The sequence below is a fragment of the Hypanus sabinus genome, chromosome 7, assembly GCF_030144855.1.
Source record: "Hypanus sabinus isolate sHypSab1 chromosome 7, sHypSab1.hap1, whole genome shotgun sequence".
Lineage (NCBI taxonomy): Eukaryota > Metazoa > Chordata > Chondrichthyes > Myliobatiformes > Dasyatidae > Hypanus > Hypanus sabinus.
In genome coordinates, this window is record NC_082712.1 from 36,485,829 (window position 1) to 36,509,589 (window position 23,761).

The 23,761-nt window shown below is 37.3% G+C and overlaps 2 protein-coding genes across 2 annotated transcripts in view; both read left to right on the plus strand.

Moving 5' to 3' along the window:
- The window catches only part of tbca (tubulin cofactor a), an 81,790-nt gene extending 72,435 nt beyond the window's left edge, over positions 1-9,355 (plus strand). Inside the window, exons 3-4 of the mRNA XM_059974484.1 lie at positions 5,031-5,117; positions 7,553-9,355. Coding sequence (XP_059830467.1) covers positions 5,031-5,117; positions 7,553-7,633 — 168 coding nt within the window. The 3' untranslated portion in view covers positions 7,634-9,355. The remainder of the gene's footprint in view (positions 1-5,030; positions 5,118-7,552) is intronic.
- A 5,443-nt stretch (positions 9,356-14,798) lies between these two features.
- On the plus strand, positions 14,799-23,520 carry otpa (orthopedia homeobox a). Its single transcript, XM_059973828.1, has 4 exons — positions 14,799-14,853; positions 16,402-16,466; positions 16,798-17,219; positions 23,017-23,520. Exons 2-4 carry the CDS (start codon positions 16,430-16,432, stop codon positions 23,518-23,520), a joined length of 963 nt encoding a protein of 320 aa, XP_059829811.1. The 5' UTR covers positions 14,799-14,853; positions 16,402-16,429.
- The last annotated feature ends 241 nt before the right edge of the window (positions 23,521-23,761 follow it).

Consider the following 23,761-nt stretch of genomic DNA (forward strand, 5'->3'; position numbering starts at 1 on the left):
AGAACTAGTTGTAATTTGGTATATTTTGGAATGACTTTGAAAAACGTAGTGTTCCAGTAAAAAACATTGTTTAATGCAGAACATCAGTTTCAAGCATTTTTAGAACATATGTCTGTGAAGTGTTTTGAATACAAGTCCAAAAATATTACAGCCTTCATTTGTATGACATTTTATCATGGTCTTAATAGCTCATAAAAAATTTGGCTCTGCTTTGACAATCATACTTTATAAAATAATCAAAAGTTAGAGTAAGTGAACAGAAATTTGGTCAGATGTAGTTTTTAAAGAAGGCTTTAAGAAAGGAGTGCAATTTACTCATTATTATGTTATGTTTTTTTTGTGTATATATGAAAATCAATAAAAAGATTGAAAAAGAAAGAAGAAAGGAGTGCGAGGTAGATAAGAGGATAGGTAGAAAGTTCAAAGTATAATCTGGATCAATGAATGGTATTGTTAATGATGAGGCACAGGAAGGAATAGTGCACAAGAGACCAGATCCTGAGGCTCTATGAATGAGATTGTACATAGAAGTCTAGTATAGGAACAGGACCTTCAGCCCGCCTGTATGTGCTGACCATGATGCTAATTTAAACCAATCCTGTCTGCTTTCATGTAGGTCCTATCCCTTAATATATATTTCTCAATAAATTGGCAAAAGAGACAATAACCAAGGTATGAAAATTATATTTAATATGCTGAGAGAAAATGTTCGAGTGCATATAATTGAATGAATAAATGATGAAATATGCACAGTACAGTTTTGAATTAGCTTTGTAGCTTGGGGAAATGGGAGGCTGGCAAGCATAGTGTTGGAATAATTGAGTGATTGTAACACCAAGTAGTTTGAGGTAGAAGCAGATAATGTTAAAGGGTAGAAATAGCCATTCTTAGATGGGGAGGATGGCATTGAAAGGTTACCTTTGGACACCTTGAATTTGCAGCTGATGAGCAGTTTATGATGTGCACTAAAAATGATGGTTGTGATCATCTCAGCTGAGGAAGCTCAGAATGAGGTTTTATATCATTGGCATATGTCATGAAATTTGATGTTTTGCAGCAGCAGTAGATTGCAATATATAATTTTTAAAAACTAAACCGTGAACTATAAACAAAAAACTATAAGAAATATATATTTTTAAAAATAAGTAATGAAAAAAAGGAAATAATAGTGAGGTAGTGTTCATGTCCATTCATAGATCTGATAGCGGAGGAGAAGAAACTATTCCTGAAATGTTGGGTGTGTGTCTTCAGGCTCCTGTGCCTCTTATGTTATTAATGAGAAGAAGGCATGACCTGGGTGGTGGGGGGTCCTTAATGATGGATGCCATCTTTTTGAGTCATTGCCTTTTGAAGATGTCCTTGATGCTGGAGAGGCAAGTGCCCATGATGGAGTTGGCTGACTTTCTGCTGCTTTTTCCAATCCTGTGCAGTGGTCCCTCTATACCAGACAGTAATGCAACCAGTTAGAATGCTCTCCATGGTACATCAGTAGAAATTTGCGAGGGTGTTTGGAGGCATACCAAGCCTCCTCAATCTCTTAATTAAATATTGCCACTTTCGTGCGTTGTTTGTAATTACATCAATATTTTGGACCTAGCATAGGTCATCAGAGATGTTGACACACAGAAACTTGACATTGCTCACCCTTTCCACTGCTGATACCTCTGAGAACTAGTGTATGTTCCCTCAAATTCCTCTTCCTGAAGTCCACAATCAGTTCCTTAGTGGCCTACTGACATTGAGTGAAACATTGTTGTTGTGACACCACTCAACCAGCTGATTTCTATATGCCTCCTTGTCACCATCTGAAATGCTACCAGCAATAGTTGAGTCATCAGCAAATTTATAGATAGTGTTTGAACTGTGCTTAGCCACACATTTGTGGGTGTAGAGAGCTATGTGTTCTTTCAAGAATAATATTTCACAGAGCTAGTGATAGTTTGAGAGAAAAAATTAGGAATCATGAGTGTACATATGTATATTATCCATAGATGAAGACAGTTGATGCAATGTCAAGATATGGAGAAGGGAACCTTCAGAATAATAGGGGGGAAAAAAGGAATTGCTGCAGATGCAGTGCTACATCAAATAGCCCCCCCAAAAAACTAAACTTTGGAGGAACTCATGAGGTCAATCAGCATCTTTGGAAACAATTTGGGGTTGGCACCCTGCTTTGCTCAATCCACTGAGTTCCACTGAGTTTGTTTTTGTTCAAGTCCAACATCTGCAGCCCTTTGTATCTCTATTCAAATAGTTCATTCTGATTTTTCTGTTTCTATATTTAGCTTCACAAAAACTGTCTATATTAGTGGTTTTCATTAAAATAATAAGGGCCAAAATTTAAAGTACAGAATCTCATTTTTAATAGAATTGTACTTTTCTAATAGATAACTTGACTAATATAACATTTCTGTTTTTTTTGTTATGGAATGCAGAATACTGCTTGGCTAGATCCTAGTTATAGAATGCTGGAAGAGGTGAATGAATGATCAACTGTACTATAAATGGATAGAGTCTTGCTGAGACTAAGTATCATGCATAATTCTTGTCTTTTAAGGAGTGATGGAGGCATCAAAAGGTAAAATACAGGATATAGCAGCTCAGGCAGTAACTGAGAAGATAAAAACTTTGTTAACATTTTGGGTAATGAATTTCTATAATAAGTACAATAAATTAGAAATCAAGCTTGATTTAAATTACAGGGAAGTGGGAATGGAGGTGCTGAAGGTCTTCCAGCTAATCTCTGGAAGAGGTGGGAAAGGGGAAAGAAGATTCAAAAATGTCATTCTGCAAAAAAGATGCAGAATATAATAGTTGTTGGAAATCTGAAATACAAGAAATCCCACATTACAGTAGTGAGGCTGGGGAGGAGTGGTCGTGCTTTTAAATAATCAGAATCAGGTTTAATATCACTGGCATATGTCCTGCAATTTGTTGTTATGCAGTAGCAGTTCATTGCAATACATAAAAACTAAATTACTGTATAAAGAGTGTGTGTGTGTGTTAAGTAAGTAGTGCAAAAAGTGGGGAAGAAAGTGGTGAGGTAGTGTTCATGGGTTCAATGTCTATTCAGAAATTTGATGGCAGAGGGAAGGAAGCTCTTCCTGAGTCATTGAGTGTGTGCCTTCATGCCCCTGCACCTTCTCCCTTATGGTAGCATTGAGAAGAGGGCATGTCCTGGGTAATGGGGGTCCTTAATGACGAGTGCAGCATTTTTCAAACATCGCTCCTTGAAGATGTCATGGAGACTGGGGAAGCTGTGCCCATGATAGGGCTGACTGAGCTCACAGCTTTCTGCAGCTTATTTGATTCTGTGCAGTACCGCCTCCCCACCCCACCATTCCAGATGGTGATGCAGCTAGTTAGAATGCTCGCCACAGTACATTAATGGTTTGCATTGTGATATTCCATAAAGTGAAGCCACATCAAATGCATATGAATAAGAAGCAGGACGTGGAAAAATCTTTACTTACTTTTCTCGCACAGATTTCATAACAGCCAATTTTTGTTCCATATCCTAAGATTTTTAGTAGAGAGTTGTGGATTCTGTAAGGCTGAAATTTCTATTACTTGACTGCAGAAGTGCAGGGAGGGGCTGCCTGTAAAGGAGGATTCTGAGAAAAATTTCAACAGATCATATAGCATCCGTGGAGTGAAAAGAACTGAGTTATATCAGAACAGGCCTCAGTTTTTATGTCTGTTCAATTGCTGCTGGATCTGCTGGGCTTTCCCAGCATTCTCCTTTATTTTCCGTTTCTTGCAAATATGTGCAGTATCAGAATCAAGTTTACTATCATTGGCGTATGTTGTGAAATTTGTTGCTTTCAGGCAAAAAAGGAAAAAAAAATCACAGCAAAAGAAAGTTCCTCAGATCCTGAAACTTTTTTGCTTTTTGTGTATTATAGTTTGGTATTTCATTGGTTAACCACTGTTGAGCTAACTTATAGCTTCAACTAAAAAGACAAAATGTTAATTGAGCACTAATAGAAACTGTAAAATTTTCAATATTCTTCATAATAAAATGTTAGTCAAGCTATGTTGAGGATGGTCTATATATCACGTATTCTGTTCATGTATTTACAATTTTAGAATTCCATTTTCTCAATATAATTAAAAATACAGCAGTGCATAGTTTTGGTTTCATTATCGGATCTTATTTATGGACAAACAGTGAGCTTTTTCACCAATTACACCACTAAAGCTTTTGCTTGTTCTCAATAAAGTAAGTAAACTACATGGTTAGTCTTAAGGACTAAGCAGAATTAGGAAGTGGTGCAATACACCTAAGCTTTAAACATGGAGAATGGACTCCTTTTTACATCTCTGAAGCTTCAAAACTAAAGCCTTTGTACTATTTCTAATGCTGCACAATTTAGTTGAGTGCTCGTTATAATGGCAAGGCTGCATTTGTTACTTCAATTCATTCCAATGACATCAAAATGATAATAGTTTAGATAAAATTTAATGTGCATTTTATGAAATAACTTATGTATGATAAAGAGCATGAAGATGGACCTGCTGGTCTCTGCTGCCCTGTCTGAGCTCCTGTAGACCTTTGTCTTTCACAGCCTAAACCTCCTGCAGTGAACACATAGTACGATCAATAACTCAATAACTTTTTTCATGCAGTAATTATCTGTGTGATATTACTTGAACACAGCATTTCTTTATTACTTCAGAGATGAAAGCTTTTTATGTCAACAATAGAACCATTTGTTTAAAAATAGGAACAAAGCATACTTTATACCTGAATTATTTTAAATACAAATTAGAAAAAAACACAATTATTCATTATCATAAATTTATTGAACTTATTCAATGGTATAATTGTCTTTCCATGTCATAAAAATATAGTAGAAGTCAAATTATTGGCAAGATTTCTGAAAGTAATGTATAGGTGAGATTTTATAAGATGGTGACATCTTGGTGAATTTAGATATAATATTGCAAAGTTCAGCTCAAAACATCAAGTATAATATCTTATTGGTTTTATTGGTTTCAGTCTCATTTTTCTATACTTTTATTTTTAGATGGAAATTTTGCAAGAATCACGTATGATGATTCCAGACTGTCAACGGCGATTGGCAACTGCCTATGGCGACCTTACACAACTTCTGGTAAGAGTGCTTTATTTTATTTTGGCCAGTTCAATAAGCATAGCTTCATTTTTTTTTCTGGTATATGCATTGAACAATGAATATATTACATCACTAGATTGGAAAGATTAGCAGAGTTCCTACAATAATATATTGTTTTGTTTGCTACGAGCTCAACTTCAAGCCAGAGTTTACTATTTTATGGCTTGGTTCAAATATATGAACTAGATGTGCCATAAAGCTGATTTTCTTTTTGTACTATTTTTGAAAATGAAGAACTACGCTAGTTGATTCTTAAACAAATAACTGTTAGTTTTTGCTTTACTCGACTAAATAAAAATGTACGATGTTCATATACAGCTTAATTATGGTTGTGGGGCTTCATTTGCATTATCTAGTTATCTTTTAACATTTAATGAATTTGTCACAGATGTTCAAGAATAAAGTTGCAATAAAATGCATTTCATTATTCAAATTGTTCAGGGAATGTACATGTTAAACAAAAAATAACCAGTAGATTCGTCTTGGCAAGCATGAGGCAATGCAATTTATATTAATTTTGGAAAATTGCAGTTAAAGTACTTTTATAAAATAAGTAGATATTTAGATATTTTGTGAAGTATAGTTTTAATGGAGGTGTAAATGTTAGGGGAGTTTAGTCTATTAAAGTATGCTTGGTTGGATAAAAGCTCTGAATCTATAATAAATACAGGATTAGTGAAAATGGATGATGCCAGCTGTTTCTAAATATTCTTGTTCCCTAGAATAATTAGGTTATCACAAACATATTTTAAAGAAATTTGACTACAACCATTTCAGTGTATTTATTCATTTGCATTTTTATGTAAAATTAGCTGTAAACTGTCTAAATTAGCCATAGTGATATCTTAAGAGTCACCCTTGCTTGTTATCAGAATTGGCAATTTTTGAACATGAACAGTCACTTGTTAATCTGTAATGTATTTTATTAAACACTTGCTTTGGTGGAAGCGAAGAAAATAGTTGCTTTTGAAGTCCAGTTTTTGTGTAATGGTGTTCTTCAAACTTGATAATAAGCAAATTTTAAAACAGATAAATTTAGTTTAAATAGTGTATACTGATATTAATCTTTTTTACTAAAAATGTTAAAAGGGATTTGTCTTATTCTCTGAATGTCCACAATTTGAACAAACTACATTAGTTTTGTTATTTAATTATGCTGAACAGAAAGCATTAAATGACATTCTCCAGTCTGTCCTAAAGGAACTGGGACCATTTGTTGTAGTTTGCTGATTGAAGATGATTATCTGAGGTTGGGATAAAGATGAAAGTGCAGCAAAGGCACAATTTTAAATTGGCATTAAGCAGAACATGTGTTTCATTGACTCAAAGTGATCTTGTAATTACCCAAAAGTTTTATGTTCTGCAGTGTTGTGAAATCCTCCAGTGGAGATTCCACCAATTCCAACCGCTACAGAGCTCTCAATTGTTTGTAACTATTTGAGGCACTAAAGTGTGTTTAGAATTTAATTTGATAATCAGGGAAAGGTTAGACTCTTTGCTATTCATTTCTAATTTCAATGTTGAAGCCCACCACAAACTAATTAGTGTTTTCATCTGATTCTAATTGGTCCACCACAAATATCAAGGAGATGCTTTGGTTCACTGATACAATTTTAATCCAGGAGTTCTATTGTCATTTTTAGCTCTGGTTAAAATTAGCTAACTTAACACAAGTTTGAAGAATTTTTGTTTTCATTCCTGATCTGGTGGACCAGTTATGTGGTCATTAAACTTGCTGAGCTTCCATTCTTCTGTTTTTTTTTCCCTAATTAATTTGCATTCTAATTTCAGTTTTTGAAAAAAAAACAATAAATGTATTAGTCTATAAATAAGTTCCTTTCCGTATGAACAGGACTTTCTATACCTTTCTGTTACTTCTGAAACTTGGACTTCAATTGGCTGAGAATTTGCTCTTTAACTTTTTTTGGATTTCAGTTGGAATCTAATAGCGTATCATTTTGATTTTTGTTAGAACTTTGTTCTCTTTATTGGTAATTCGTCAATAGTCACAGCAATTCACTAAGGCTATATTCAACAGCAATTAATCCCCATTCAAAGAAAGGTGCACATTTCATTCAAACATTTGCAAAACCCTTTGTAGTGATTAATATTAATCATTTCTATCCTCATCAATAGCAATGTTCAATGTGACAATAAGCTTGACTTTGACCATCTTTGCTGCTAATCACACCGGAGCTATTATTGTAGAATCCCAAGTTAGAGCACCTCAAGTGTGCAGAGACAGAAGCAGATGTACTAGTCTTGTACAATATGGTGTAGTGTCCTGTTGTAGTTATGAATGTTTTGTGAGTGTTTACAGTAATTTGTTAGCTGGAGTATTATAGATGTTTACAAAATACATGTACATTTGTGGAAAATTAAAATATTCTGCATTTTATATCCTTCCTGTTTAGGAAAGCGAGAAAGATTTGGAAGAAACTGAGGAATACAAGGAAGCCCAGGCCACAATAGGATCAATTAAATTAGAAGCATAGAACCTATTTAACAATGATAATCTCTTTTGTTTTTAATACTTACAATGTCCATTCCATTTCCCTCTTTATTTTTGCTTTAGACATTGTGATCCTGTTATTATTAAGCTTGGGTTATATGCATCAATCCTGTGTAATCATTGTACATGAGACCAAGTTTGTGCCACATCATGGTGAAATAATGAAACATTAAATAAATGTACATGCTGACAATGAGTTGTCTTATTTATGTGTGCATCTGACATGTAAATGCCTTTTTGCTAAGGGATACTTTTCATTCTGCTTATGGGATAAAGTGAATATAGATGGAGATCCAGCAACTTAATGGTTGCATTTCAGCAAATGCTGTATCATTGGTCAAAGATGTATTGGTGAAATATACAAATTTTATCTTAAAAAAAAATTAACTTACCTAAGACCAGAGGCAGCTTTGTTTGTTTCAAGTGATTTAATTGTTTTGCCATCAAACCCACTTAGTGGGATGAATGCACCCTGTGAACCATTAATCTGATCTCAACTTGAAGAGTGTAACTTTATCTAGCCTCGTCTCCTGCTGCTTGGTTGTGTAATACTGGCTATGACATAAATTCAAATACTGAAAACTGCTTGGTGACTTGCATTGAATCTTATGAATCTTTTCACCAGCCTTTTTATAGGATTAAAAATAAGTGTCATCATGGTGGCACATGGTACTTTAAACTTGTTGCAGCAGTACTAACAGCATAGTATTGACCAGTTGGTTTTGTGTGGTGTTATACCAATATTGATATGTCATAAGATGATGGCCAGCAACTTATTTTGGTCTTTCTTTGCATTATAATTTTGTTATTATGTATCGCAATGTGCTGCTGCTGCAAAACAACAAATTTCATGACCATTGTCATTGATATTAAGCCTAATTCTGATTCTGATCAAACTAAAGTTTGATTTGTAATGAGGTTTGAGAGATTTTCTGTTCTATTACTCCTGTTTAAAATCATTTAGACTAATTTTGTGTCTCACTGGTAGACCGGCAGTGGGCTTAACTACCTGGTAAATATTGTAATCTGACAAAATTGCTGAATGTAGAATAGGAAGACTACCCAATCTGTTGAAATTTTAAGCATCCAGTGTACTGAGGTATTAAACTTTATATTATACTTTTTAAACATTTTGTAATTGATAATTATAGTACCAAACAAGTTTGTAGATAAAATGCAAGGAACAATTTAAATAAGTCTCCATGTATTTCAGTGGAGTTAACTTCAACTCACTTGTGAGATAGTGGTACATCATAGCAAAGCATACTCCTTATATGAGCTATATTACACATCGTATTTCTCTTCTCTATGGTGGAAAGGTCAGCTAATTTCAGATTTCTATTTTTACCATCTGCATCACTCAACTCAGGCTGCAAATTCATTTTCTGTGGTTATTTTCAAGAGTTTGATTCTGCATAGTTAATGAGAAGAGGTCCAACATTATCTTACATATGTCATATGAAACACATTGGAAAGCAATGCTCATGTCCATCTTATTTCATATTTGACCATTAAAGGATGGCCATTGATCTCTGGTGCCACCCTATCTGTATTTAATGTTTTTTTTGTTAACATTGAAATATTTTTTATTGATTTTCTTAGAATATATTGTTTAAAAAATACAAGAAACAAATACTTTTCACTGTATGCAAAGGCATTTGTGTAAGGATGACATAAATTAAACGAGCCTTATTCCAAGAATGTAGTTTGCTGTAGAACTCATTTATTGTAATTAGATTCATATTTTAAGGCTTTTGTTCTTAATGTAAACTACTTGAAGGCTAAACTATTTTGGAACTTTCTTCCTAATGTTGAGGGGGTCTGTATAATATAATTGTGTTGAAACACACTGATGGAAATACCACGGTAAATTTAAGGTGTGTCCCAAGTGTTTTAAACTTCACTCTAATCCTGGTGACAGTCCGTGCCATTGGCGGAAAACCACAGGATTCATGCACTCTTTGTAAAAGTAGTTTCTCTTAATTTTGAAATATTTGAAGTGGGCAGATTCTTCCTTAACATTTTTGAAAATTAACAATTTTGACTGCTGTAAGAGAAGAAACGTGCAGTACCAGCAACTGAATAGAAATTCAGGCATTAAAGCCGAATTATTCTTGGCTGGTGTGTGTGTTATGAAACTGTGCTCTCAGAAGAAAACAGGAAAGACTAAGTTAAGGTACCCCCTAAGAGCTACTTGCATAACTATGAATATCTGACCAAGCTCGTTTTACAAAGTTGAATGGAAGCTACAGGCATTTCGTTTTTTTAACTGAATTGAGGTATGCTGATAACTATATTTTTCAACAGGTATCTGCCTACATTGTCTTCTCGAGATTGAACATGATTCCTGGGACTATCTATATATTTTCTTTTATTGCTTTACTTTAACGCTAGTGTGCATTAACGCCCATGTATGTGTTACTGTGATCACGATTTCCTTGTTAATCCCACACAATCGCAGAGGGAGGAAATCATTGAGAGAGACCGTTTTGGAACGTCGATTTTCAGAAGTCCCTTCAGAGCACAGTGGGCTGCTTAATTGACAGAACTCAATCAACATTGATGAAAATTGTCACTGACGACATTCAATGAGCAAGTCCAGTAAAAGTAAGTCATGAAAGTAGGCTTTGGAGAACAATGCCTCATGGGCATGCCATTGGGCTTTTGCAGTTTAGAGTTCCTTCTGAACTAACTCGCAGTAAATTCCGTTCTCCAGTCACTCCCAGGATCAGGATTAACTTCAGCTCCAGGTCCTGGAACGCCTGGATTATAAATATTATACATTTCTGTGTTGAAATCCCTCCATGCCCTCAAACAACTGCCACTTCTGGGCTGCTAAAAACTCAAACTGGTTTTATATAAAGTAATTTTTTTCCTGAAGTTTGCGCTTTGCCCATCTGTAGCATATTGTCGCCATAGAGCTTGGTGTCCCAACTGATTCCAAAAGATAACTCGGGATATAACAGATTTTAAGATGGGCCTGACCCGTGCCTCTGAATGGTTAAAAAAAAATATCATTTAATTCAAAACCTTATACTAGTTTTGAAGTGCCAGGAAAGTCAGCTATTATACCCGAAGTAAGCTCCCACTAAACAGCCGCCTGATTATGTTCTTAGTAATACCGAACAAAGGACTCGAATTAACCTTTGATAATGCAGTACCACTTCAGTACGACACTGGAGCAGGATTGGATTTTGTGCTCGGTTCTCTGGACGGAAACACAAATACGCTAGGGGTGAGGCACTAGCCCGAGCAACAGGGTAGAAAGATGTTACATTAATTGGGAGGCTGCAGAGCCGTATACAGTACAGTACAGTATTGATGACTATAAATTCCGACCAAGGATGGATGTGTTAACGCGGTCAAAATCAAACCTAATACTTGGGCCAGAGCCAGGAGGTGGGTCACTTGGACAAATGCAAGCAAATTAGGTCAGTCCAAGCAAATCAATAGTAGCGCAAACCTTGAAGGCGAAAATGTGCAGAACAGCAAAATTCAATGCAGGAGCTCCAGCGATTGGACAGGCTAACCAAGACCTGCACATACTGGCTGGTGGCGGGAGAAAAATTAATCCTCCAGGCATACGAATTTCCCAATTTGGAAAATGTAATAAGTTTTTCTTTAAAAGAATGTACATCAATTTCAGTGTAATTTTTTAAAGTTAAAGTGTTGCTAATTTTCGATCGCCCGGATCTTTCTCTCCCACTAAACGTTGGATTAAAAGGCAGATTATAAAAAACCATTCCTGTTCTGCCTCATCCACAAACCCAGCCTCATTACCAGCGTTTAATGAGACCCCCGTACTCCGTGACATGCAGCCGCTCCATCTCATTAACGAAATCGCTCTTCAATGCTGATTATTTTATTTGGTGCCATAATTATATTTCTTTTGGCTGAATCACGATTTAATAGAGCACACGTTCAGGGGCAGAGCGCCCCTTAATTGAAGGCAGGTTTGCGGCTGCGAAGATTTAGCGACGGTGGGATGTGGGGCAGAGCAGTGGCTTGGAGTGTGTGATCGGGTAAAGCAAGTCCCTCGCAGCTCCGCTCCATTCTCTTAGTCTCGGCAAGAAAAAAAACATCGACACAAACAACTTATTACTTCTAATTCATGAACTGTCTGCGCTCTCACAAAATCACCTGCACGAAACAAGAATCTAATTTGTTAACCTGGCATTTCTGTAGATGGAAGATCGATTTTCTCTTTAGAATTCTCTAATTGAGTGAATATAGACGCCCGAATTAGCTCGGTTGGGAAAAAGTCAACAAAAATCATCCTTGTAAAATAACCCATATTACCTCTGGAATAGCCAAATAATAAACGCACGCGGATCGAAAGGTCCCTGATTGAATGACAGTCATATTCTGGAACTAACTGGGTTTTAAAAAGCAGAGCTGAGCACAGTGTTAGAATACTAACTAACCGAGCTGAGAATTGCTGGAATTACATTTGTTTTCTTGTGATATTATTAAAAGTCTATCCTCATCTCCAGAGTGCGTGAAAATATCTACTTTCCACTCAGATACACCGCATTAACTTGTTCGAGGCGAATTTGTTTGTTTGTCTATTTTTATTTATTTGGGGAAAAGATTGATGTGTTGTTATTATCAGTATCTTATTAAGAAACAAATGGAAGGAAAGAGGACGTAGCCGACACTTTTTAAGTTTTGCCCAATTAAAGATTTTAATATTAAAAATACAATTTTTTACCGTTTTTAACTTGCCTCTTTGCGGTTGTTTATTTTCCTGGTTTTGCATAAAACAAATAAAAGCTCCCAATCACTGGCTTGTTTTATATAACTGAATGACACAGAAAAGCATTGCTCTAATTTACCAGCGAATTAAAATTGATTCTTCTCATCAGGCAAGAAAATAAAAAAATGTGCGATCGTTAATTATTGCAGTGGACTCTTCATTTCAAACGCCAGGGGTCGGAATAAGCATTAAAAAAAAACAACGGAATCAAACCAGGCGAATAGCCAAAGATGAAGAAATAGCTAAATAGCTAACTGGATGCATGGACGATTTCTGGAACTCCTACAATAGTTTATAATCCGTTTATAAGTGCGAATTATTTGCAGGATGTTTGTCAGTAAGACATGGTTAATACTTTTATTGACTCGGAGAATATATGCATATAATAGATGAATAATTATATATATATATAACTCAGATTTTCGATTTATTTACACTAGTATTATTTACATGATTTTTGATATTACATTTTAATATTACAATAACATTACAAACTAGTTTCCTGGTTATGTTGTCCATATTTGCAACTTGCACATATTTAATTTTATTCAAAGTTTATTTTGCCCAGTTAATTATATGTGCTATTCCTATGCAGATTTCATATGAGCAAGTATTTAGTTGGGTGGAATTTATGAATTTTTTTTTTATTTCTGTCAGTGTTGATACAAAATTATCCCAAATTATTGGAGTACTTTAAAGTTAGATCTTTTAAATGTATTTAATAAGTTATCTTGTCACGATTAAATATAACTTAAAAAAAATCAAAATGTGTAGTTTTCCGTTTCTTTTAATAAAATAAACGACGCGAGTTAATGGCCAGCGCTCCTCTTGGGTCTTTAGTTCCTCGCTGCGTTGTGTTGGTATAAAATTGAATCTTTTTGTTCTGTAAGAGACAAACTCAATAAATAAATTATATTACGAGCAACCAATGTTTTCAGGCAGCTACTTCACTGCTCCTTTTGGTGTGAGCAACAATCTGAAACCTATTTAAAATGTACTGATCCATCCCATAAACAAAGCCTGTCTTTTCACCGATTGTTTTGAATCCCATTCTGAACACATTTTTGTACTATTTTTTGCTGCGTCAGAACAATTTTTTTTTCTGCAGGACATGCTACAGTGTCAAAATTACTGGCCATTCTTTGACGATGATCATGGAAATATCTACCCTGAGCAAATATTCGCAAAATGGGGCAAAGCGGTAAGGTGTTCATTTTGTCTGTGTCTTTTTTTGGTTGTTATCCATAGCTCAGTATCTACGCAGAAACTTCCACTGACAGTCGCAGCCGTCTGCATATCTTAGCTGCCGTTCTTTCTCGTCAGTTACACCGAGAAGGTGCAAATAATCATGCAATTTAGAATTTTGAAAATAATTTCTGTTCTTCTGTTTATCTGCGTTGTCAGTGCAGATAAAGTAAGCCCTAGCATAACATGTTATAAGTGAAATGGATATTAAAAAACGAATCTATTCCATTCTTCCTCATTCTTAAGATGACAGATACTTTTGTGAGCAGAGAGACCATACAGGCAGAGGCTTACAGAGAAACTCGCGTTTCGGTTATTTACTTAAACTTTTTGTTGGGCATCGTTAATTACTTTTCATTTTATTCCTACGCCTTGCGCTGTCCATTCGGTGCGTATTTATGAAAATTCTCCCCCATCCCACCCCGCCTTTTTCTTTCCCGTTAGATCATGTAGGAAGTATACAAACCTTTACGAATATCGGTGCGTTTGTTCCGATCTAAAAACCCACGGCAGTATAAGTCATAAACGCAGCAGGTTATCAATCACTTGGCTGCCATTACCCAGTCCGCAGTAAACAGCGAATAATAAAACCAATGATCTCTCTATAACACAAAACACATACTTAGCTGTAGCGTTAAGTCAATACATTTTAATGCTCATATACTATCTCAATTTAAACGGAGTCGGTGAACAGTAAACAAACATAATAATCGGGATTATTTTACAAAATTAAAATACATGTTCCAATATTCTGTTCCATTAACAATCACTTTAACAAAACCGCTTTTAAAGATACAACTAAATGGAAACGTTCAACCGGGTCTGCCCAGCACCTGAGACTTTCCCTTGTATGAAGATGCAGCTGTCGAATTTCTATAACCGAAGTTCGCGATTTTTTGATTGTTTGTGTTTTTGTGCCTTCTGATTACAATGTTTTGATTAACAAAACTCTCTTCTTTCCCAGCTTCCAGTTCACCTTCGCTTTCCTATGATATTGACGCACACATGCACAAGGAGAGATTTGAGTTCACCCCGAGAGTACTCACATTATAGCAGGTACCACATCAGCTCTGCAGCCACGGAATAAGAAGCTCGGAGGCCTGGCCGAGATCAGGATTAAAACGCTGCTGTGGATCCCAGCGGCAATACATTCATTCTGAAGACTGACGTGCTTAAAAGCAGATTGAATAAATCTAGCCAAGGTGAAGAGAAAGGGACAAAAATACACAATCTGCGCCTCGCCGCCTCCTTTGTCTGCTCAGCGTGTAAAGAGCTTTTTAAAATATCTCTCTTGCATCTGATTTAAAGGCTTTTCAATTGTTGTGTGGGGGTTATTAACTTGCTCCAAATTAGTCCTTTGTGCCTTATATTAACCGACTTTACAGAACACCCGTTTTGTACTTTTATTGCCACTTAATAAATACTCTTAATTGTATCTATTTTGCTTTTAAAATCAATCACAATCGAGATGAATTGTATCAATGAAGTGTATCAGTCCCAATTGTGCCTTATTGCCCATTTTCTTCTTGTGTTAAGTTAAAAACCTTAGAAGGAGATACAATCTCTAATACGAATACCATTTGAAACGACTGGTTCCTACATCCATTACATCTGTACCGTAATCCGCTCACTGCTTCCACTGATATCATTCACAACAGGAGATTCTTTCGGTTGACAGCCAAGTCTAAACCAGTAGTAAATTAGTACACATCTATAATGATTTTATTTTAATAATCGTAATAAAAGCTTATAGATTTGGCACTAATTAGATAAATGCCTAATGATCTTGAAAATTACTCTGGTTTGAAATATATTACTAACAGAAACTTTGTTGTTGGCTGATTTTGAAATCAGAATATTAGAAACGGATGACTTCACGTGTTTTTACAGTTCCGTAAACTGTTCATGCGTTTAAAAAGTTGTTAAAATCTGTATTATTGATAACTTCCCGATTTCTCATCCAGCACCTGAGGCTGAATTTATACATCGCGCCTAAGTTTTCAAAAATATTTAGAGGGTCGAATATTTGTGAAGAGTACTCATAGTTAATATGTTGTGACAACTGTATAGATATACATAAAATGTTATAGTATATCTGGAATTGGACTCCTGTTCCAAATGAAATATAGAACATTGGAACCTTCTGTTGACACATCTAACTTGAAGAAGTTGGATTCCACCAGCAGACTGTCTTATAAAAATATAGTTTCAACATTGTGGGGAAAATCTCAGACTTTATTGTACGATCTTATTGTACAATCTACAATAAAATTGCGAAAACATCAATATTTAACCCCGAATCATAATAGATCACATTAAGGGACGGGGAAGAGAAGTGAGCAGATAAGGTATAGTTGGATAAATATAATTCCTGTAATATTGGCTTTATTATGCTTGGTTTGTATCTATTATCCAAATTAGAACAGGTCATTTAAAGGCATAATATTTGACGTTGAAAGCTAATAAATCAGATTTAGAAAGCAGAAATAGAATTGTAAATGTTCTGTGTGGCTTCTGAGTGGTTGGGGAGAGCTGCCTTGAGGCATGCGTAATGGAGTCTCACTTTGCGCTGACATTTGCAGCGTTGAGTTTTGATTGGCCCTGATTTGGAGCTGCTCATGGGCTCATTCAACTGTTAAGCACCACCCCGTCCCTCTAAAGGAGATTATAATGCAAGAGACCCCCTTTTACAACAAACAGAAATTTGTAGTTTTTTTTTGTATTTTTTAAAAAACCTCTCCGGTTTTTAGGGGGAATCTCACCCTGGAGCGGTGCGCCATGCTCTCACACGCCGACCTCCTGGACGCTCGCCTGGGTGAGTGTTCGAGCTAAACTCCGCTCCCCTCAAAAAATCTCTCCAAGAAGATGTCACCGGGGGCTGTTAGATAGCAGCTTTCATTCACAGACTCCTCGTTATTTCGCTTTAATGCAACGAAAATTAGTTAATTCTATCTAAAATTAATTATTTTAGTTTCAAATTACTGCAATAATTTGATTTAGATTCAATCTAACAATCTAGCACTTACTGTTTGAGTTAGTGAAATCTATCACCGATATTAGCAACTGATAGAAAGTTTTTTTTCTATGTTGTTTCTTTTTTAATCACTATCTGATTTCTGTTTGCTTTGCTTTGCTTTGTTTACTAGGGATGAAGGATGCCGCGGCTGAATTACTCGGGCACCGGGAGGCGGTCAAGTGTCGGATGGGACCCGGAGGCGCTGAGTCGGGCCACCCAGGCGATTGCCCACCGGGGTCAGACACGGTGGAAGGTGCGACCCTCCTTCCGGGGGATAGCATCGCATCGGCGGGATCGAACCCGGGAGGAGGTGGCGGCGGTGGCGGCGGTGGCGGCGGCTCGGCCAGCGGCAAAGACACGGACAAGCAGCAACAGCAGCAGCAGCAACAGCAGCAACAACAGAGCCAACAGAAACAGAAGAGGCACCGGACCCGCTTCACCCCTGCTCAACTCAACGAACTGGAGCGCAGCTTCGCTAAAACCCACTATCCGGACATCTTCATGAGAGAGGAACTGGCTCTGCGAATCGGCCTCACTGAGTCCAGGGTCCAGGTAAGAAACGAAGCGAGAAAGGCAAGCGACCTTTTGTAGGCTGATGGGGTACTGAGGAATTAACTCATTTTCAAACAGGGAACAATTATTATGTATAGGGCGCGATTCCTTTAACGTTATTCTTGAAGAGAATCTTCAACGAGTTTTCTAGTATCTCTAATTTTTTTTGGAAAGTCAACAGCGATGACTTCAAAACTATTGTTTTGTTCGTCTCAAATTGTGTATGCAAGTCAGCAAACAGGGTGACTACGGTATGTTTAGGGCTGCACTTTTCCCACTATTTGAACTAAAAGAAATTCTATTGTGTTAGGCTTTATTTAGCTTTCATTAGAGTCTCTAGTAAGTGAGCACATTAAACCCTCGTTTGTTAATTTTACTTTGAGTTAAGAAATATCGAGATTTTCCGAAATGCTTAGTATTACTCAAGATAATTAGCTAACGGGACAGTTAAGGATTTGAAGGCAGAATGCGTGTGTTGTAGCTGAACACCAAAGCGGCTGATAAACCGAGTAAAATAAGAAGCGACCAAACAATTTTGAAAACGTAGAACAGAAGAGATGACAGGAGAATATGACAAGGTTTCGGGTTATTAACAGCCCGTCATCAAGTCAGGATGAAGACTGGCTTTTGAAAGACAGAAGTTAAAAAGCACCTGGTGTCTGAACAAACACAGCATCAGATTTTGGGGAATCTTTCATTCAGTTAACAGTTAGACACGGCATCCTCAATAATCCCATCCAGCACGACAACAGTTTAATGTGCTCTCAATATGTGTATATATTGAACTGTGAAATGTATGGTGGATCTTCAGTATCTCGGTGTTACTGTACATATATTTTAGAGTCTACTTAAACCACGAATAATGTTTAAAGAATGAACAAATCGGAGAGTTTTGCATTTTTTAACTTCGGTCTTTGGTAGTTTGCCTCTGTGAACGGTTATACTATATATTTCCTATATAATATCATTATCGGGCATAGAATTTGAATTATTTTCAAAGCTTGATTAATATTCAAACGAAGGATTAGAAGGTAAAGTTTTACGTAAACCTGGAATTAAAAAAGAAAGCAAAACTAACAGCTGGTGTAAAATAAAATTCTCATTCAAATTCTCGCATATGAATGCATATTTTAGAAACATGAAAACGGCAATTATTCATCGTATTGGAAAGTTCTGATTAAATTGCCAGATATTTATGATACAAGATGCAGGCACCATTCCAGTTCATAACTGGAATTCAGCATTTTTAGAAGTTGAAGGAGATTATACAGCAGGCACCTAATTTCATTTTAAGATTTATGACCGTGATGTTAAGAATTACAGATCTCTCAAAGCTCTGCGCCTCCCAAAGTAACCCAGGCCAATGAAACTCATCTCTGTGCGGCTGCGAACACTGACTGCAGAAGGAAAACTCTTTTCTTAAAGACGTAGAGATTTGTGAGGTTTCCGGGTTTTGACGAACGGTATAATCAGTAAATCACCCGAAGCGGCTATCTGTAATTACTGCTGACATTGGCCATTACAACGGCTGCCCAATGATTTAACATGATAGCAATTCTAATCTGATGATAAAGCAGATAATGGAAAGAGTAAAGAATTGCATTTTAAACGTTTGCATAGAGAAAGCACCTGGAAAGTAACGGCGCATGTTAAACAACACGTTGAAGTTCGAGAGACTTTCATTTAGTGGAAAGGATATTGGACATTAAATCGGAGCAGAATTCCCACATTTTTAATTCCGACTGTTTACTAGCGTACAGTCCAAAGAGACCTTAATAATCAATAGATTTAGAAGCATAGTTAGAAATGAAAATAATCAACATTTCGAACAACGTAGATGGAACGAGGTCAGCACATCATGAACAGTTTGTTTCTAAATTTCATTTATGATTGCACTGAAATACAAATTTGAAGATTTGAATTAAGTTAAATAGCACAACAAGAGAAACGTGGAATGGTGCAAATTTTGATGTAAGACGTTCAGATGTATTGGCCTAGATGTATTGGGTCTGGAGGGACTGATTATTTTTGATAACTTCGATATATTGTCGTTGGAAAAACGAGTTTTAAAATAATGCAGAATAGTCGTAAATTGCACGGAAGACTCTCACGCGTTCACAACTGAAAGTTTCCAGTAACAAATTAGGCAACTGTTCAAAATAAGATCAATGAGATCTTACCACAAACCTTGCAGACAAAATCAGGATGGCGGGAATTTCATTATTCAATGTTCGGTGCTCAGTTTAAATTTAATTATAAGAATTTGTCGTAAGATTTTAAAAAATGTGTGATTGCCACCGAATTTGTAATCAGACTTATACATTAGGCAAATGGATGTCAGTCAGCGATCACAATAATCTTAGTTAATGTTTACTGCGAGATTTCTGAAGATTATAATTTTCTAATTTATGTAATCCCTAATTATCAATTTATTTAGAAAAATATATCTTGATTTAATTTACATAAAATATGAATATATTTTTGTAATCGATTCTGTTGAAAGTTATTTTGTTATTTTGTGTCTTGCTGAGATTAATTTTCTCAATACCGGGCAATTTATTTGTTAGGAATGGCGTGCACGGTTTTACAATTCCTATTTTATATGGAAGATTTTTTTTCAGCTCATCCTACCGCATTACTGTTGTTTTCCTTCACCATTTCTTAACGTTTGTCTTGCAGTTGTTTCCTGTCATCTCACACAAAAGGAGATATTATCTAAAGCTTATTCAATTTCCACAGACAACACATTACAACATAAATCACTTTTCGTTCCAGGGACCCGCTGAACAAAAGCGAGATGCTTCCCCAACCTCCCTCTCTTTCTCTTTCGCGATACAAACATACACGAAAACACACTGCTTAACTCCACTTTATTTTTAACATTAGGAGAAAGGCTTATTCTAATTTTACATTCCTGCCTCACTAATACTGAAATTTATTTATTCAATTGAAATATTTCAGTTGAACAATTATAGGTAGCCCGCTTGTGAATCATCTGTAGTCTGAAATAGTTTATTAAATGACAATGTGAAAATAATGCAAATCATGCAATAAAATACAATATAATCAGCATAATCATTAGTTTCCAGCATGTATTAATTAGCTTCCAATACTTTATTTACATAAAACCCATATCAGTGAAATAACCGCTGCAGTGATCCTTGAGATCTCATCTTTTCTCCCTAATTATGTGTTTTAATTCTCGCTATAACCTGGCGTTCTGTATTGTAGATATGCAATGCTCCGTCACCTGCCACATCTTAATAGGCGACAAGTTGGAAGTATTTTCTACTTTTCTAATGGAATGAGAAATTGCATTTTCTCTAACACTATTAAAGTGTAATGAATTTCGCTGGGATTTCACGGCTGGCTGGCCAGAATGAATCTCTGCCCTGAGCACATCGAGAGCTGGAGATTTCACACAAAATCTCCGCATTAATCATCGCAAATATTACAATGAGATCTTCATAAACCCACAGTTTCCTGCAAAATTTAACATTCCAAATGCTATATTTTCTAAAAACGACTTCACGTCTTTTATAACCATGGATTTGCCTGATCATAAATATATAAAGGAAGAATAAAATGAAAAAAAAAATATACTTATAATATTGCTTTTATCTTGTAAAATGAAATGATAGGCAGCAAAGAAACTTATTACATTCAGTCACCATGGTGGCTTCTCGATCTGTATCGACTTATTTTTTTATATATCTAAAATGCTATTTTAATCTGTGTGTTGTTATTTCCCAGAGCAGTGACGTTTTTTTTCGCTCTGAATTCTATTTCGACCTTTAATTTTGGTTAAAGAATGTCGCCCTTTCCCTCAACATCATTTACATCATGATTATCATTATTTATATCTTTGGTCCAATCTATTTCACAGCTGTTGCAAAATGATCTCGAATTAGCCTTGTGTAAATAGCAGTTTTTTTCCCTTGCCCTCTTTGCATCTTTTGTTAGATGAAAGAACTCTTGCTTTCTAAATCTAGATTGGTCAATACAGCTAATATTTTAATCACAAAGCTATGGGTCTCTTCAACAAACGGAGGGTTTCCTAAAGGGTAACACGTGATGATTTAAGACGCCTTTCCCCACAAAAGTACACTTCTAATCGCCCTCTATTTCCGTACATTTCCCTGTATATATTACAATAAGTTCACATCTAAGAATATTGCAGTTTCCTTGTATATTGCCTCAAACGCGAAGATACACTCCAAAACAGTGAATGATTTCAAGATAAGTGAAACATCTCATATGTCTATTACGTGCCTGTTGGCTCTTTCCGGGTGGCAATCACAGTATAGAATCACACAATTCTAATGCAAAATCTTTCAAAATTATTAATGTATATGATATCGGGCTAATTTTATATCTACGTGCACTGAAGTGGAACTCGATTTACTAACGAAAAATCAATTAATTATAAGGCAACTTGTGAAACTTCTAAAAGGGTCCATAATAGGCGATGAAGGGCTCTTCATTTACTTCAACCTGCTCTTTGTATTTATACGTGCTCTTCAACGCTTCTGCGATAAACTGACGAGTTACTTCTCCACCTCCACTACAACGTTTTTTCCCATTTGGTTCAATGAATTCCCTTTATTTCAAGTGTTTGAAGGCCTAATTGTGTCTATATTCTTTTACAACTATTCTCCCAGTTGCACCTGAAACATTCCTCACGAATCAAACTGCACTACTTTTGTTCGCAGTTGATTCCCTCCCTCCGAAATTGACACCAGGGTGACACAAGGAAGTTCCTCCCACTCCCCCCCCCCACGCCCACAAGTATTTAAAAAAGAGATACAAGTTTTCGTTCTGGAGACGGAACATGCCCTAACCTCTTAAACCATTTTGTAGTTTGGCCTGCATTTGCAATTGGGCGTCTTACAGGCCTTCCGGCGAGTGGAATTCCTCTTTCAGGAATAGACACGCATCCACGCCCAACCATTCTGCCTTCCTTGTGATCCTCTGTTAGAAGAATCTCCAACTCTCGGCCAAATTCCACTTTCGGGACACTGGGACAATGGATCAGCGCTCTCCACGTGGTTTCCCTGGGCGTCATGGAGCATGGAGACAATTCCTCTATCCCCACCAAGATGCCCATCGAAGTTGGTCCCATGTGCCCGCACTTGCCCGATATCCATGTAAACTGTCCCTCCCCACGTACCAGTCCAAATGTCTCTTAAATGTTGTCATTGCATCTGCCTCAACCACTTTCTCTGGCTGCTCATCCCATACTCACTATCACGAAGTTCATTAGGTAAGCAGGTCAGTGCTTGCATGGTTTGGGGAGGGGGCGCGGTAGCTGCCTGCCAGCAGCAGGTATGTTATCTGGGACATTAGTGATCCACCCCCTAACAAGAATCTCAGCCACACCGTCTCCACTGAAACAAAGAATGGGGACACTGTAAGACCGCACAGGTCAGTTCCGATTTCTACCTGGGCCTGGAAGGTGCAGATATAATTGCTGAATCCCGTAGCAACAAACAAAATGCTGGAGGAATGTAAAGAATCAGGCAGCGTCTGCGGAGGGAGGGTCGTTTCGAGTGGAGACCCTTCATCTGGTGTGTCCACAGCTGCTGTGCCTGATCCGCTGAATTCCTCGTTAACACACACACAATATCGGAGGAACTCAGTTGCATGTCGGCCGAGTTCTTCAGCATCTTGTTTGTTGCTGACAGTTGCAGGCTCGTTTTGTACCCACTTAGGTCTGATTGTTGACAGGATTAATGTTTCTCGCCGACTTTGTTTTCTTTCCTTCCTGAATGCAATTCCCTCTTTATTCTGCTTTCAGGTTTGGTTTCAGAACCGCCGCGCCAAGTGGAAGAAGCGAAAGAAGACTACTAATGTATTCCGCGCCCCCGGCACATTGGTGCCCACGCCAGGACTGCCCCAGTTCCCAGGCGCCAGCATGGGCGACAGCCTTTGCTCTTTCCATGCCAATGATACCCGCTGGGCCACTGCAGGCATGGGGGTCTCGCAGCTGCAATTGCCCCCGGCCCTGGGTAGGCAGCAGGCCATGGCTCAATCTCTGTCCCAGTGCAGCCTTGGCGGCCCGTCCAACTCCATGAGCCTTTCCAATAGCCTCACAGGCGCGAACGGCGGCGGCCTACAGTCCCATCTCTACCAGCCCACTTTCCCTGGCATGGTACCCGCCTCCCTGGCCGGCCCCGGCAACGTGACGAGCGGCTCGCCGCAGCTCTGCAGCTCCCCGGACAGCGACGTGTGGCGGGGGACCAGCATTGCTTCCCTGCGCCGTAAAGCACTCGAACACACGGTTTCCATGAGCTTCACCTAATGCAGCTGCACCCCCCCCCCCCCACCCTTCGCTCCAACATTCAGCAACCAGGGAGTCGACTCAGGATTTGAATTACATCCTTCAGCAGCCACACGAAAACAGGAGGTGGGAGGGAGAGGGAGGGAGGGAGGGAGGTTGGTCAAACTCTAAATCATTAATAGACGAGGAAAACACTAGAGGCACCAGAGAGCAAAACGATCACCAATGGACTCAAACTTCAAGAACTCTGATCAATGGCGGT